General features: G+C 33.8%; 1 protein-coding gene across 1 annotated transcript in view; it reads right to left on the reverse strand.

The window, feature by feature from the left end:
• LOC124368279 (potassium voltage-gated channel subfamily H member 8) overlaps nucleotides 1-19,111 on the reverse strand; it is a 234,054-nt gene that overhangs the window by 130,794 nt on the left and 84,149 nt on the right. The window contains exon 5 of the mRNA XM_046825553.1: nucleotides 8,055-8,183. Coding sequence (XP_046681509.1) covers nucleotides 8,055-8,183 — 129 coding nt within the window. The remainder of the gene's footprint in view (nucleotides 1-8,054; nucleotides 8,184-19,111) is intronic.

A 19,111-nucleotide genomic window follows, 5' to 3' on the forward strand; every position in this document is an offset into this window, starting at 1 on the left:
GTAGTTAAAACTTTACTTTATGTGCAGATAGTGTGAATCTGGAAACTTATATTTCATCGGTACAATCGCTCCTCTTCAAATAACAAGATAAAGCAATATCTGCTTTTAGAAGTATAAAAAAAAAAAAAATTAAAAAGCCGTTTGTGCTGCTAATGAAACGTGTGCATATATTGTAAAATTTTGAGGCAGATTATAAGTTTGAACCTGCTTTACAAGAAATATTTTTTAAAAGACAAATGATCACAAACTTAAGTCAATATATGTGATAAAAATATAAATTTATAACTATACACATACTGATTGATTCATTAAATTTCTTATATGCTGTAAAAACTTGGATCATGAAAGTAAGCACAGTTATTCTTTACATGCTCTAGATTCTAGATACGTACTGAGAAAGGATTTTCAAAAATTCAGGCCGCAAACATGTTAAATGCTAAACATTAAGTTATGAGATTTTATTATATTTCTCAAACATCTATTGAGACACGAACTAACTAAAAAGCTAATATTTTTCTTATATACGGTAGTATTTAAATGTCATAATTGCAGTATCAATAGTCATTGCAAAGATTCCTTCCCTCAATGTATCAAAAAGTCATCTTAAAATTTAAATATCTAAAACATTTTGGCATTTCGCATTTTTGAGATGCAGGAAATTATGTAACCTCGACAATCCAAGAAACAATCGAGGTTTATGGGTGCAAACCACCTGAATGTGGTGCCTGTTTCCTAATGGTAGAAGGTTATTTTGCCGTAAATATGTGTAACGTATAAGACAGAGCATCGGGACTCAAGATGTTAAAAATAAAAATAAAGTTACAAATGTAGTTTTATTTAATAAATACGCATGATGCATTTAGTGAAGAATATTAAGGAAATTAAATAGAAAATATAAGGCCGAGAATATATAGTGGAACAGCAAAAAGCACTTATGTGTTCATATTTAAGTACTGTACCATAGCTGTCCCATCGTCACTAAAAACGTTAACGTCGTCGCTACATGAGTTGGTTCTTTCATTCATGAGGATTTAGAAATAATGGGATGAAAGTGTAGATGTTGACTTTACACAATCCGAGTCCACGTCCGTCTGAGAGATCTCGAGAGAAGCCTTAGGTGACCCTTTGTATCGTTATGATCACAGAGACAGCTAAACTATAGAAGAGGCCTGCCTGGCTCAGTTTTAGGCGTTGCACCAAGCAGGAGGTTTAATGGAGCTAAACTCTGACTCTGTCGTAGATGAGGACTCCTGATTATAGAGTCAAATCTAAGACAGTGTCTGATTTTAGACGCTGCACTAAGCGGAAGATGTAATAGAGCTAAACTCTGAATCTGTCGTAGATGAGGACTCCTGATAATAGAAGTCAAGTCTAAGACATTGTCAGATTTTAGACGCTGCACTAAGCGGAGAGTGTAATAGAGCTATACTCTGACTCTGTCGTAGATGAGGACTCCTGATAATAGAAGTCAAGTCTAAGACATTGTCAGATTTTAGACGCTGCACTAAGCGGAAGGTGTAATAGAACTAAACTCTGACTCTGTCGTAGATGAGGACTCCTGATAACAGAAGTCAAGTCTAACACATTGTCAGATTTTAGACGCTGCACTAAGCGGAAGGTTTAATAGAGCTAAACTCTGATTCTGTTGTAGATGAGGACTCCTGATATTAAGAGTCAAATCTAAGACAGTGTCTGATTTTAGACGCTGCACTAAGCGGAAGGTGTAATGGTGCTAAACTCTGACTCTGTCGTAGATGAGGACTCCTGATAATAGAAGTGAAGTCTAAGACAGTGTCAGATTTTAGACGCTGCACTAAGCGGAAGGTGTTATGGTGCTAAACTCTGACTCTGTCGTAGATGAGGACTCCTGATAACAGAAGTCAAGCCTAAGGCAGTGTCAGATTTTAGACGCTACACTAAGCGGAAGGTGTAATGGAGCTAAAATCTGACTCTGTCGTAGATGAGAACTCCTGATAATAGGAGTCAAGTCTGTGACAGTGTCAGATTTAGGCGTTGCACTAAGCAGAATGAGTTATAGAGCTAAAATCTAAAATCTGACTCTGTCGTAGATGAGGACTCCTGATAAAAGGAGTCAAGTTTACGACGCTGCACTAAGCGGGAGGTTTTATGGAGCTTAAGTCAACATTTCCATTTAATCAACCGACCATAGCTACGTTACGTGAAAAAGTGCTGGATGCACTATAAATTTATGTTTATTTTAAAGGACTGTTTATAAGTAGGCACACTTATATCAAGCTAAATTATTTTGTCACATTACGTATACATAAGTAAGGAATGCTATTGCTAAATAATAATTGAGTCGTAATATTTAACAAGATAAATCTGTCATTTTCCTCAATATTTACCATTTTTTATTTTTATCATTGGCAATTTATCTTTGGCTAGGAAGTAATTAACGATTTCCTGAAGATCTTTTATAGGTGGAATTTTGCCTCTTCCAGCCTATATATTTTAAAGGAAGAATAAATACTATTGCTCCCCCTCCTTAAAACAAAGAACAATGTGTTACTCGCGTACTTTGGTACGTTTGTAAATCTGTCGTTAATATAGTTAAAAGGTCGAGAAATGTTTTTTTAAGCTGCTAGCTACCATTTCTAATTAAAAAAACATTATTATCATTAGAAATAATAAAGCTACAGATATCAAACTGTGCGCATAGGTAATCGCAAATAAGAGGAAAAAAATAGTGTTATTCGCTTCGATATTAACAAATTGGAGCCTGCTCAAAAATTATTAAAGCGAAATAACAAAAAAACCAGTATTATTAAAAATTAACAGTATTATAAAATCTTTTATCACAATCCGCAATTTAGTTATTTATTGCAATATTGGAGGAACAAAACACTGATTAAATTTTACTGTAATAGAGGCAGTATACGAGGTTATATCTTGTATAAAAATGTATATTTAGTTATTCCGCATTGGTTTTGTTTTTATAGTTGTAAAGTATCATTTTTACGCCGGTATTTTTTATATATTTTGAATTAAAATGAGGTACAGCTAATTAAGGTTTTAAAATATGTGTTAATAGAATAACTTTCACTATTAATATAGTATACAACTTGGAAGTTTTAAAAATAGAGTAGAAATAAAAGAACAAACTATGATCTGAACCAAATGGATACTTTCACTTTGAAATGTAAACGTTCGTAAATTTAATTAGCCAGAGAGGATAGTAACGTTATACGTTAATTATCGCCGCCAAATAAACATTTCAAAGAATTAATTTGAAACAGATCACTTGCCCGATATTAATAATTAGCGAATAAATTAATCACTAGGTAACCAGTTAAATGCAAAGGCATTTTCCTCAACAGGTTGCATAACATGCATGAGTACCAATAATAGTTTATGGCATCCCAGATGTTTAGATAATCTTCGTCTGATAACAATAGAGCAATAGTGCAATAGCCAATTTGCGTTGTACAAGGAAATAACATAGTTTTCTTGAAATTGATACATAATTTTCCGAAATAAATAAATCGATCGTCAGAAGCAGTGATTTTGGTAAGGTCGGAGTGGGATTTTTTCAAAACAGTTAAAAATAAGAAATAATCACTATTTACATTCAAATTAAAGTTTTAGTATCTTGATATATTTAAGAACCACGTTCAGAAACGAAGATAAACGTAACCATTTATGCTCACTCAAAGTATCAGATTTCGATCTCTTTATCTAGCCTAATCATTATTTTCTAAAATGTACACGCTTAAAACGAACCGACAGATACATGAATTACTGTTTTATTTTATTAGCTAACATTATACATTCATTAAAGAGGTGAAATTTTCTTTGTACCTAATTATCTATCAGTGATACAACTATTACTTGTGTGTCTGACCGTAGATTTTAAGTGTATCACGTATCGAAATTATAACGAGAGAAAAATCATCGCTTTTAAAATTTGTATACCAGTTTGGTAACCACATTTAGACCCTTACAAACACTAGCGTGTCTGACAAGATGTTTTTACCTCTATCAATTTAATTATTATATATTTATATATTTAATTTTATATATATATTTTTATTATATTATTATTATTATTTTATATTATTATTTACTGAAAACCTACGTTGTGTGCTTAATCAGTGCAAATTAGCTCTTGGCTATTGGACAATAAGTAATACAGTAATACCTACCCTAACATAACCTAACCTAACGTCACATAACCTAACCTAACTTAACTCTAATGTAATCTAACCTAACCTAACATAACCTCACCTCATCTCACCTCACCTTGCCTAACCTATCATAACCTTAACTTATCTAACCTAACCGTAACCTAATGTAACCTAAATATGCACCATGCATTACAAAACCATAAAAACCCTGTTCTAACGATTTTAGTAAAATGTTTATTGTTACAGTTCATCGTATTATTATTAGCAAAACTATTTTAAAATGTAGGTTCACAGAAAACACATATTGATTCATCACAACAGAACATTAAAAAATAATGTATTATAAATTGAACACGTTTGAGACACTATATTACATAAATGTAACCAATTTTAATAGCAAATAAAATTAGAACTATATATTTGAAAATAATAATTACATACATTGAAAAATATCATTAACAATTTTAAATTCAAGGATCTTTCAACTTTAGTAAATTGAATAACTTAAAAAACTGTCGCTGTTACTTTTACTTCCTTACAATAAAATATAATTATTCCATGTAACTATGTCCATTTTTATGGTGGAAATATGTAATGCAGAACAAAAATAACTACTTTGTGAAATATTTTAAACACTTTGTCTTTTCTTCTAATGATATGGTAAAACTGACTTTGCTTTCGTCTGTGGAGTTGAAGTAATAAATTGGCGACCTTTTACTTATCGTTCATTGTTTTACATCAAATTTGTTTGTCTCATAGTAAATAAAATGGAATGTCATAGTATTGTCTCTAAAGGCAAATATTGTATAGCAAACTGCATCTGTTAGCAAATTTGGTTTTATTCAATACACTAAAATATTATGAGTTTATAAAAAATACTGCAGTGAAAAAACTTTACTATTAAAAATATTTGCAAAAAGTACAGGATAACAATGCAATAGTTTTACCAGAACTTTACAAATGCTTGGTTGTCATACAGATACTTCTTTTTAACACCTTGATAAAAAAGAAATTCGTTTCCAGACCCTAAAAGGGTTAAGGGCAGTCATAAGCTAATCTAATACAAAACAAACCCATCATTCGCTGTATAGTGCCTATACTATGAAATGGTCAGCTCACTTTAATATGTTACTTAAACCAGTGGAGTAATTACGGGTGAGTAATAGAACCCCACCTAAGAGCCATAAAACATTGATACAATAGTAAGATCTTTTAATTTTAATTAGTCATATTAAATTAAATTAAAATGTATTCAAATATTTGCACCCCCTCCCAAAACTAAGTCCTAGGTACGCCACTGCATTGAACCCAGTAACTGAGAGATTATTGGCATATTTACAATAACGTGGCTCTGAAAGAAGTAAAATGTTGGTAAAACATGACGAGTATTGGAAAAGTAATTGAAGATAAGAAGCTGCGCAGAGTCTTAGCAGAACATTCTGACTGAATTTTAGATATACTTTGAGAACATCTTGATCAGAAACTTGAAGAACAATCTTGTTTCAATAAAACTTCGTTATTCCTTAGTCTCTCAACACTGTCTGGGTTTCGTAAAGTACTTATTTCAAACAAGGCAATAACTAAGCCTTACTTTTTATATTACGAAAATAAATTTCTTTAATTTTCAAACCTAAAACATCGTAATCGATTCTATATGAAATATTTCATTTTAATCTACCCGTTAAATTGTTCATCGTATAAATCACTTTTTCCACGAACCAAAAACATTACAGCCGTGATATTAAAAGAATTAGAAAAATTGTATGTTTATTGTTGATACTCATCTGACGGGTGTGGAGTACCAAGGGCAAGACACCGTGGGATACAAACATTTACTCCTCCCCAAAAAATTTAAATTTAACTTTATTCAAAAATAATGACTTTCAAATCAGGAATATAATTTTGTTTAAGTTGCCAATAGTATTTACTAATGCTTAGATTCCTATAATAGGAAAACAATAACAATACTCGGATACTCAATGGTAGTTTTTACTGTTGAACCCGAAATCAAGCTTTGAATACAACCCATTCTACAAAAAACGTTTTATAAACAACAACCAATGAGATCATTTGGATTTTGATCATATTGGTATGGTTGTTGTATGGACAAATGTTAACCTAGGATTGTCCTTGACTACATCCCAGAGGTCACAGAGTTGTGTGGCTTTTAACCAAAACTGTGCATTCTGTAGGAATGATATCAACTAGGATTTAGAATTCTCAATTATTACTGTACGGGGAAATTGCAATACCCCAATCACGAATGTTTAACGAATCACGACGAAGAACTGGTGTCCTTCAGTATCCTGCCGGGTGCGATCGAAGATGGTGCTAAAAGGACTTCAGGGACAGCTACCAGAATTCCCCAAACTGACTAACAATCAGGGATGATGATGTGGCGAGCGTTAGGGACGGCTACCGAAATTCACTAAACTGACCAAAATTCAGCTGAAGATGTGGCGAGCCTTAGGAACGGCTACCAGAATTCTCCAAACTGACCAACATTCAGCTGAAGATGTGGCGAGCCTTAGGAACGGCTACCGAAATTCACTCAATTGACCAAAATTCAGCTGAGATATGGCGAGCCTTAGGAACGGCTACCGCAATTACCCAAACTGACCAATATCCAGCAGATGTGGCGAGCCTTCGAGAAGCCGCGCATTTCGACTGCGGGCTATCTGTTCTACTTCGTGATGGGCTTCTTTTTCACGGTGGAGGCGGTGGGATGCTAGCACAGGCCCAGTTGAGCGGGGAATCTGCTCTGTGGCGTGCCACGGTCATCACCGCAGAGTACCTACTGCCACCCCTGACAGATGCAAGTTCGTGCGGAAAGTCATGAGTAGTCACCATCCTTCCCTACTAGATAAACTTCGGCATCACGAACAACGATATCTCTGCCGCTTTCATCACTCTCAAAGTGTTCCACGCCTTTCGCATTTTCAAGTTTTATCGACACTCACAAGGACTTTGTATTCTACATTATACTCTTAAATCATGTGCTTCTGAACTCGGGGTTTTTGTCTTCTGTATTGATACAGCTATATTTGGAACTGTCATGTTTGTGCGGAGCGGAATGTGGACGATACCATTTTAACTTGTACTCCTGCCGCTTTCGGGTATACCATTGAGACGATGGAAAGGTTAGAGTTAGTTATAAACTTTATATTTTTTACAAAACCAATTAAACCCTAATCAATGTAAAGTCCAAGTTAGATTGACGACAGATCTTTCATACCCAAGTACTTCGTAGTTTGCTTAAAAATAGAGTATTCGTATTTAAAGTGAAACCAACAAATACTGACAATAATGAGATGAATTCATGGTTAAAAATGAAATATGATTATTTTAATATAAGTAATATCGCAATTACTATAACTTCCTTATTTTATACTAAGAGAACAGAGCATATAAGCAGATTTAATAATAGTAAATGTAACAGTTACAAATACATTCAAATATTAGCAGGTTTTTAAACTTATATAATTTTTAAAACGATTGTAATGAAATAATAATAAACTATATCCGTTAATTAGATAAAAATACAGGATACCGAGTTCAAGGATGCCAAAATCATTTGAAGTTACACTGCCCCTGTGAATTTGGGTGTGCTTCGAAAATTCTTTTTTTGAGCTTCGCAATAAAACAAAAAGGATTGGAATAGGGGTTTTTTGCACCGAGTTTTATGCATTCTAATTGGACGAATTAAGGTGGTTTAGATTCGTATTTATGATTCCTTACACATACTCTCAGTTATGTTGTTTGTTTTAAGAAGGGAGCGTCTATTAAAAAATAAGTTATGAACTGATAACAGTTTATTTTAAATTATTTCAGATATGCCTACTTCGATAATTTATAAGACACTCTAAATGCTATGGAAATTTCTACATAGATGTTAGATATTGTGCTTACCACTATCGTAGAGATCACAGTCTGCCATTTTGGTGTGTGTGATATCCTTGTGGGACGCCAGGAACAGGACCACCTCCCTCTTCTCGTTCTTGATGGGAACAATGTCCAGCAAGCACCAGAACGGCGTTCCTGGAACAAAAACAATGAATAGACAAAGGCCATTTCAAGTTTCTTATTTCTGATGGGAACAATGTCCAACAAGCACCAGAACGGCGTTCCTGGAACAAAAACAATGAATAGACAAAGGCTATTTCAAGTTTCTTATTTCTGATGGGAACAATGTCCAGCAAGCACCAGAACGGCGTTCCTGGAACAAAAACAATGAATAGACAAAGGCCATTTCAAGTTTCTCATTTCTGATGGGAACAATGTCCAGCAAGCATCGAAACGGATGCACAAAGACCACTTCACTTTTCTCGTTCTTTATGGGCACAATGTTCAGCGAGCACCAGAACGGCTTTCCTGGAACACGAAATAAATGAATAGACAAAGGCCATTTCAATGCTCCCATTTCTTATGGGAAAAATGTTCAACAAAAATCGAAACGGATGGAAAAAGACCATTTCACTTTTCTCGTTCTTGATGGAAACAATGTCCAGCGAGCACCAGAACGGCGTACCTGGAACAGGAAATATAGTAAAATGTTCGGCCTTACTTGAATTTTTATATAACCTCATAATATTTCACAATAGTGGCCAATGATGCAAAACAATCCAACGGGTTTTAAATAATTATGTTTATGAACATAACTTATTTAAACCAAGCCAAATCCAAATTTAATAAACCGATTTTAATCTTAAAAGATTTTAGATTAAAATGTTCGAAAGTTTAAGTATTTTAACTATTTTCATATCAATTTTGTGTAAATTAACTTTAAAAACCAATTCTTTAGTTTGATTTTTTAAAATAAATCGATAATTACTTGCTTCCGAGTCTGCCGGAAGTGATTTTAAATCACTATATGTGGTAATGGCCTGATTTCCAATACAGCTGAGATCTGGGAAAGTCATCGTTTCCTCGTAGCTAAATCAGCTGATTTTCCCTCTACCAAACATTACTTTCTTTATGTAAACATGGCTTTTCCTTCGCAAAAACGTTTTTCCCTATAAAACACAATTGAAGTCCTGAGCGATTTCGTTATTTGTTTTAACAGTCATTAATTCAGATTGCCGATTTTAGCACCTAAATGAATTATAAAGTAGTGTTAGGTTTCCGTATGGAAGGATAATTACTATGCTATACAATATCATAATATTTTAAAATATTTCTTGCTATTTTTGCTAAGTATTGTTTAATGATCGCCTCAAAGTTCTATTACGGGCTATTATAGCATTTTGCTATATAGGTCACTTTTGAGATTATTAATGAAATGCACTATTAGATGTCATTAATGATATTTAAGTAGAGAAAAACAGTGTTTACTTCACTTACATTATTTTTAGTACCAAAAATTTATAATGTATACAGCAATGCCATTTTACATAGCTTCTATTTTCTAAAGAATATCTAAAACTACAATATCTACAATATTACAATCATCAGAAAGTCCCTAGCTACACATAAAGGCGCCATTTTGTTTCTCACTCATTGGTTTTGTTCAGAAACTATACAAACGTTCGATTTATGAATGTTTAAAATAGCTTCACAAAATTTCGAAAAACAAAATATAGGCAATATTAATAAAAAACTAAAACCGAAATTGTGGCCATTTGTACTTGAATAGTTTACATAGGGCTAATTGTACGAAAACGTTAAACAAATAATTGTTTTTGGACATTAAAAAAAATCTTACGACACCTTATTTGTAAACATTGATTAATATTAAAAGAGATTTGTTAATTTTGTATGGTGCTTGGCTGTCTGTAGCAGGTTACTGTTACGTTTAGATACTCGGTCCCTCTACAAGAATGCAACAATCACAGAGCACCTAAAATAATTTTAACAGTAAAAAAGAGTGGTTAAAAAAATTAACTAATTTCCTTTTTTTAGTTTTCTTAATTTTAATGTTGTAAAGTTATATGTACAATTTTATGTCTGTACGTACTGGACTTGTTGAAGATTTCAATATAATATTTAGATTTAGCTTATAGCTCAGAAACAAAGATTTATATTGTAAAGAGTTCTAAAACACATGTTTTAATTTAGACAACAAACTAGCCGATAAAGCCATTTCTAACATTTATAGAAATTTCTTTGAAATACTGTATATGAAGCTGATACATATTTAAAAAATATCGGAAACATAATTGAAAAAAATGTTACTCTTGTGTATCATTAACACTATATACACAAGGTAGGAGTACGCCACACCAACTGTCATGTAACAGACTATTTCTGTGGTTGCATGGACAATAATTCATACTCTACAGATGATACATCTCTCGAAATGTCTAGCGGATATATTGTGTATCATTAACACTATACACAAGGTAGGAGTACGCCACACCAACTGTCATGTAACAGACTGTTTCTGGGGTTGCATGGACAATTCAAACTCTACAGATGATACATCTCTCGAAATGTCTAGCGGATATATTGTGTATCATTAACACTATACACAAGGTAGGAGTACGCCACACCAACTGTCATGTAACAGACTGTTTCTGTGGTTGCATGGACAATTCATACTCTACAGATGATACATCTCTCGAAATGTCTAGCGGATATATTGTGTATCATTAACACTATACACAAGGTAGGAGTACGCCACACCAACTGTCATGTAACAGACTATTTCTGGGGTTGCATGGACAATTCATACTCTACAGATGATACATCTCTCGAAAATGTCTAGCGGATATATTGTGTATCATTAACACTATACACAAGGTAGGAGTACGCCACACCAACTGTCATGTAACAGACTGTTTCTGTGGTTGCATGGACAATTCATACTCTACAGATGATACATCTCTCGAAATGTCTAGCGGATATATTGTGTATCATTAACACTATACACAAGGTAGGGGTACGCCACACCAACTGTCATGTAACAGACTGTTTCTGGGGTTGCATGGACAATTCATACTCTACAGATGATACATCTCTCGAAATGTCTAGCGGATATATTGTGTATCATTAACACTATACACAAGGTAGGAGTACGCCACACCAACTGTCATGTAACAGACTGTTTCTGGGGTTGCAATGGACAATTCAAACTCTACAGATGATACATCTCTCGAAATGTCTAGCGGATATATTGTGTATCATTAACACTATACACAAGGTAGGAGTACGCCACACCAACTGTCATGTAACAGACTGTTTCTGGGGTTGCATGGACAATTTCATACTCTACAGATGATACATCTCTCGAAATGTCTAGCGGATATATTGTGTATCATTAACACTATACACAAGGTAGGAGTACGCCACACCAACTGTCATGTAACAGACTGTTTCTGTGGTTGCATGGACAATTCATACTCTACAGATGATACATCTCTCGAAATGTCTAGCGGATATATTGTGTATCATTAACACTATACACAAGGTAGGAGTACGCCACACCAACTGTCATGTAACAGACTATTTCTGGGGTTGCATGGACATTTCAAACTCTACAGATGATACATCTCTCGAAATGTCTAGCGGATATATTGTGTATCATTAACACTATACACAAGGTAGGAGTACGCCACACCAACTGTCATGTAACAGACTATTTCTGGGGTTGCATGGACAATTTCAAACTCTACAGATGATACATCTCTCGAAATGTTTAGCGGATATATTGTGTATCATTAACACTATACACAAGGTAGGAGTACGCCACACCAACTGTCATGTAACAGACTATTTCTGGGGTTGCAGACATTTCAAACTCTACAGATGATACATCTCTCGAAATGTCTAGCGGATATATTGTGTATCATTAACACTATACACAAGGTAGGAGTTGTCATGTAACAGAGTTTCTGGGGTTGCATGGACAATTCAAACTCTACAGATGATACATCTCTCGAAATGTCTAGCGGATATATTGCTACACGTGACACTATGTCGTATGTTAAAATGCCATATGATTACTCTCAGTTTGATTACAAATTTTTATTCTGCGATTTTCTCGAGGCCATAAGACCATGTAAAAGTTAATCCTCAGGCAAACCCAAATGCTCGACATGCACCATCATCAACTCGGTCTTGCTTATATAGAAATGAAGCTTCATGTACAATCTTAAATGTTCGTTCTTGAGATAACGTATAGGCAGACAAACGAAAGAAATACAATTTCTTTCAGCAGTGGTAGGTTTCACTAACGCTTAGGTAATAAACTTTCAGCCCCCCGAATCATTATAACTCACATACATTTTTGACACGTGTGAGTCCATACAAAATTATGTTAAATGTCCTTGGAGATCAAGAAAAATATATATTTTGGAGAGAAGTTTACTGAAAGAGCGGGTTCATGCGTATTGCAGTTACAGCGGTTGATTTTGGCAGGCTGGTATAACAAGATTATTGAACTAATTACCTAACTAGCCGAATGACCGCAGAGAGATTAACTGATTGTGTACGGTTTTGTTCTAGCCGTATTGTTCCATCGCACAATGGAATTGATGTAGCGTATATTAACAAACCTACATCACGGTAGGAAAATAGTTGTTGTTGGGGTTACTAAGACATTAGAATTTTTTAACCTTTATTTTAACAATATTTTAAAATCATACGCATTGTTTTTATGTATAAAATGTTTTAAAATAAACTGGTATATGTTACGTCTAAAGCATCCCTTTTGAATTTTTCTTATTGTCAAAATTGAAACCTTTTTAACAATTGTTTGAAAAAGTTAAATAAAGATAAAATGAAAAAATAGTATAATATGCACTTTTTATATATTTTAAAGAGCAATTAGTTCCACTTCCTCGAATAAGACCTTTGGTAGGAGTTTCTTGGTCAACTTTGAAATAAAATGGAAAATAAAACAAAATTTTGGAATTCTCAATTCTAAATAAATGACCGTTGATTTTATTATACACAGCTAAGATAAATACATGATTTTTTTAAATTTGGGAGATAGCTTAGTATTTTCAGCAGATGGGAAATGCTATTGTAGAACTAATTTATTTTGGAAAATTAAGCAAAATAAACATACATTTAAAACACACAAATTGTATAAAGAATATTCCAAAAGATTTAAATTTTTGGAATCTATCTAAGAAAATTATTTGGCAAGGGAGAGAAAATCTGTTAATTTAGTAATGCTCATACCGATGCTCTTTAGTAGGAAAAGAATTTAATAGATGAAGGTTGAGTGGGACGGGTTGGTATTCATAAAATTAATTTAAAAAAATTATAATTATATTCAAACACAAGCAAAATTATTAAAATTTTTCAAGATGGTTAGAATTTTCAGTAGAAAATAATCTGCTTAAAAAAGGTTTTTCGGTATTTTTTGTATTATAAGGCAGGACTCAGTCATACCATGTGTCGTATAATAAGCTTCGCTAAGGCTGCATGCAAAATTTTAAGTCCATAGTCACTCTTGTACCTAAGTTAAATTTGTTGACAAATTTATTTATGCTACGATTTTCTCAATGTCAACGGGGTTACTCATTAGATAAATGTAAAAATCTTTGCCAATGCTCGGTGAAATTATATGGAGTGGCATGCGCCATCATCAAACACGATATTCACATCATGTAGAAATGAAGTTTTGCAAAATTTCAAGTCTAATTTAGTCTGTTCATTTCTTTTTCGAGACATTGTGTGGACAGACATAAGGTAGAAATAAAAATTCCTCAAATGGATAGGTTTCGCTTACGACCAGTCAATTAAAATTTACATGGTTCTTTATTGTGTTTTCAATGCATTCAGTGTTAGGTGCACGAATCGCTGACAACACGTAAAACCAATTTTAGATTATCTGATCTCCAATGCAGTATAAAGGTGTAACCCAGGTTTGGATAATTCATAGTGATGACATCACTCTTTTCAGAGGCACTTGGCAACATGATTTATCTTCAACAAGTACTTTGTTTACCCAGCTATATAAACTGATACATCTTATTTATTGATCCAAGTACAATATTACAAAGTAGAAATACGTCACACCACGTGTCACAGCAACACAATCATACAAAATAAGAAGTTGACATGAAAATGATGCATTATACGAGGGGTATTAGAAAAATAAGGTTCCCTATGCCGCCGAGACAGAATGCGATATGTTGAGAGAAATCTGGCAACACTGTCTTACTCATCAACTCTCCCTCTCTCTATCCATGCCACTCGCGCCTCGCTACGCCCATCAGTGCCGGCCTAGCTGCCTTCGAAGATAGAGCTCTCTGTCATTGTTACCGCCAGATGCGAAATTCGTGCTGTGATACGTTTTTTAAATGCAAAACAGATTTTATCTATTGAAATTCATCGTCAGTTAATCAAAGTTTATGGGGAAAACTGCATATCTGTTTAACACGTTCGGAAATGGTGTAGAGAATTCAGTGAAGGCCGCATGGAAATTCACAATGAAAACCGAAGTGGACGGCCTTCAGTTTCAGATGGAGTTATTGAAAAAGTTTTGACAATACTGCTTGAAAATCGGAGAATCACCATTCACACGAACAACAGTAAACTCTGACAGATAATGCGACACATTAAAAAAACTGAGACGCGCGATCCAGAACCGCCGGAGAGGAAGATTGTCCAGTGGCGTGAGGCTTCTCCATGACAATGCTCGACCTCATGTCTCACGTCAAACTCAAGAACTGCTGACAAATTTTGGCTGTACTATTGTGCCCCATCCCCCCTACAGCCCAGACCTAGCCCCAAGTGATTATCACTTATTCCAAAAATCAAAGGAACACTTGGGTGGCCAACGCTTCAGTACCGATGATGAAGTCAAGGAAGAGGTTACTCAAAGGATTGGCGGCAGAATTCTACATACGGGGATAGAAAAGTTGGAGCATCGTCTACAAAAGTGTTTGGACAGAAACGGTGATTATGTGGAAAAATAGCTTAACTTTTACGTGTTAAATTGATGTATAACACCAAGTAGAAATATAGAGCTGTCTATTTAAAAAAAATCATGGGAACCTTATTTTTCTAATACCCCTCGTAGAACTCTGCAGAAATGAAATTTCATTCAAAATTAAAACTCTAAATATGAAACCCTTCTCGGCATATCTTGCTACATAATACATTAAAACTTTTATACATGAAATTGGGTATCATATCAGACTTTAAATAATAGAAGTTTTCTACATGCCAAGTCACCATAAAATGATGTTGGATGTGTTAGAATAGCTAGGTTGCACTTGTTAATATCTCGTTTAATCTTTAATGAGTGTACTGAGTTTGCTTACAAATTTATTTTTTCCTGCTATTTTCTCGTTGCCATCATGGTTACCCATAAAACCAATGTAAAATATTCGCTAACGCTCAGCCAAGTCCCATAGAGTGACATGTACCAACATCTAACTCAGTGCTTCTCATATATAAATGAAGTTTAGTGCTCAATTTAAAATCTATAGGTCAGATTATTTTAGAGATATCGTGAGCACAGACAGACATAAATGAAATTTTTTCCAGCCTTACGAGGGATAAAAATTTAAAGACCAGCCAATAAATTCATAATTAATTTAAAGTGGTTCTATGAATATCCTGTATTTACAAAACATATATATCAAGGCTGAGGCCAACATTGTCTTGACACATAAAAAATATACCTAATAAAAACCGAGAGAACCACATTAAGAGCTCTTCGTTATTCCAATAAATATTAAAACATAAATTTATATTAATATCACAAATGAAATTATAACAAGTTCTTATATAAAATTTTTTTTGTATTTATAACTTTAGTTAAGATATAATTTTAATCAAAACAATAATTTTTAATCCATACAAAAGCCCTACTAAACCAACGAAATAAATGTTTGAGTTTAAAAACTTGGGGTTTTCTAATTCTTAACACAATTTTGGAAGTATAAATACTTAAAATGTTTTTGGTTAGTAGAATTTTTTGCACGAATAAAAATATAAAACTATTAAATTCTATAAATTAAGAGTTACAAATGTAAATAAGTCATGATGTGTAAATGATGTGTCAACGTGGTTTGATCAAGAAAACTGAAATGTAATACTGAAATGTAGCCCCCATCAAAACAACGAAATAAATTCTTAAGTTTAAAAATACGGAGTTTTCTAATTCTTAACACAATTTTTGAAGTAAAATACTTAAATATATTTGGTTAGTAGAATTTTTTGTATTGATTATAAAACTATTACATTAATTATTGTATTCCATTCTCATAAATTAACAGTTACAAATGTAAATACGTAATTGTGTAAATAATGTGTCGACGTGGTTTGAACAGGAAAACTGAGATGTTAAAAGTATTCTTCCCTTTCAATAGAATTTATTTTTGTTACCGTGCGGAAGGTTTTCCAATATTAAAAATTATTCGTTCAACACATATGGAAAGCTGACATTGATTGACGTGGACTCTCAAACATAAAAGCCAATAATCCTTACACGTTTCCAAAGTTTACTTGGATTCTGGAACAGGAAAACCTGATCCAAATCGAATGTTCAAACTCATGTATTTGTGGCTCTGATTTTCTTGTTTTCGTGAATAAGCCCTAGAAATAATAAACTGCTTAGTTGCCTTGAACGTTGATGTTCGGAGAATTAACCTTGAACAAGGGTCGATTCTAGGTTCTAGAACACATTTAGATGCACGCGCGTGTGATGTGTGCCACTGTATTGGTCACATTTTTAATCAGATATATTTTATATTTTTTCATATTCGTATTTTGGTATATAATTTCCTTTATTAATTATATTGTTTGAGTTATATAATAGACTTAACAAGGAAGAAGGTGTTTAACTTGATTTATTAAAAATATTAAAATTATGAACAGTGATTGAAGTTTAAACCAATAAATAAGCATTACGGTTTTCAAATTGGAGAACTTGCTAGCATCATTGCTTTAATTGCGTAATGAACACAGATGGCATAAAAGCAACAAAAAATTGCTTTAAAAAGAGAAATGAAATCGCATTCTAACGCGAATTCGTCAGGGAATTTGCTCCAACATTGTTAGTACTTCTGAGAAAATTATTTTTCCGTGTACTACACCGGAAACTCCACAATGTTAAGAGAGGATTCTAAGTTATGAGTTTAGTTAAAAGATCTTATTTTTAAATCCGTTAACGTGGTCTTGTTTAGTTATACGGCTATCATATGGCCTGGTATTGCTAGTTCTTTGGCACACATAAATGAATCCATTTGAAGACAATTTTGACAAAATAGGAAGGGGGAATTCAAGAGATTTTCCTGATATATAAATGATTATTGGTAATAATTCCTATCAAGTACATGGCATCGTATCGTTGACGGTCCTTCTGTATCCTTGTCCGTGTGATAGCTCTTGATACTTACTATAGATTTGAAACTTAATACGTTGGTTGTTACCTTTAAAAATCTTTTGAGGTAAAAAGTCCTTAAATTTTAAATTTTGTTGTTCTCTTAGGACAAGAAGTTTTTAAATTGCACTTAGTCCTATAAGGCCCTTTGCACTGCTTCCGGAGTGACAGGATATTCAGGATGTAAAAGGATAGGAGTAGGGGCCACCTCCTATCGAGATCCATGAGAGAGAATTTAGGGCACTAATCTCAAAGTCATGTCCCTCGAAAGAAAGCAGCTGTGCACCAGCCTCTCCAATAAAAGCAGGCAGGGGGTGGCACACCCTTATTTTAAGGCTAGCAAGATCCTCCGACACTTAGGGAACGAACCTCACCAACTCCAACAGTCATCTCCTGCAGTAGACTAGACCTAACGAATTACCCTTGCACCCCAGAATATCGACATTTGCGCTCCTGGACATCCATAAGGTTACCCAGATTGAAGTGATACATCGGTTTTTGCTGAGCCCAGTGGTAGGTTCAACTGGAAGGTATAAACCAGCCAGAAGTGATCCCTGCTGGGGTAAATTGGTCTTATTGGTAACCATAATATCAACAAGTCAGTCGCAAAATAAACAAACTAAATGTATTATGAAAGGAAATCGTGGCAATTTGTTGAATTGGTTGGTTTCATAAGAATAGGCTCAGCTGATTGTAAAATTGATGTGGTTTAAATCAGTTCTGTAAAGACTTCAGTTACGTTCTGTCTGATTGTTTGACTCTCCGTTATATTGGTTTATTTATTCCCTTAAATTTCTTTCCTCAAAGATATGTTACCGTTCTTTGGGTTTTTTGTTGAGTGACATTGGACAGTAAGAGTATTGGCGAAGTTGAAGAAAATTAAAGGAAATCAAGAAAGGTTCTCGATAAAAGTCCGCGCCGTTCGATTTAAAGCGTGGGTGGTAGTGACGAGGGGGAGGTAGATTTTTTCGTCACTCCACAATACCTTTCACTCAGGAATGACGGACAAGCAATTTATTTACACCGAGTGGTGAATTCCTATTCAAAATAACAATTTAATGTCTGTTAAGTGCCGATTATTGCTGTAAAATAGGAATTAACAACACAAAAAATTAAAAAAATAGGTAATCGAACACATACCAATTGATAAAAGCATATCCACCATAAAAGGGAACGCCTTGAATTGCACATAAATAATCAAACAATAATAGGCTATTTAGCAAGTTTTTACTACTAAAAGTTCTAATAGTTTATTACAACACTAATATCGTAACAATAAAATATAGAAGCAAACAATACATCTAAAAAAAGAGAAAACCTAGTTATTATTCTTGATATGTAGAGCCAGCGACTGGTAAATTCCAACAAATCTCAAAGATTAAAGCTTTACTACGAACTACGTAAAACATTTTTATGGATTCAATTAGTGTAATTGGATTGTTTCTCATACACCCGATGAAAACTGGTTAATCCAATGTGATTCAGTTGATGATATTAAACTCACACGATGAAACCGCCAATCTCTAACCAAGAATATTGCTTTTATTTTTATAACTATATATATATACAGTATGTAGTCTTACTGGTTTAATGTAATTGATAAAGTAGAATTGAATTGATAAGTAATTGAAAACTGACGTCACGTGAGTCACAATATACACGGTTTGAATGTTGAGTTTAGCTG

This window comes from Homalodisca vitripennis, chromosome 8 (genome assembly GCF_021130785.1).
Source record: "Homalodisca vitripennis isolate AUS2020 chromosome 8, UT_GWSS_2.1, whole genome shotgun sequence".
Classification (NCBI taxonomy): Eukaryota; Metazoa; Arthropoda; class Insecta; order Hemiptera; family Cicadellidae; genus Homalodisca; species Homalodisca vitripennis.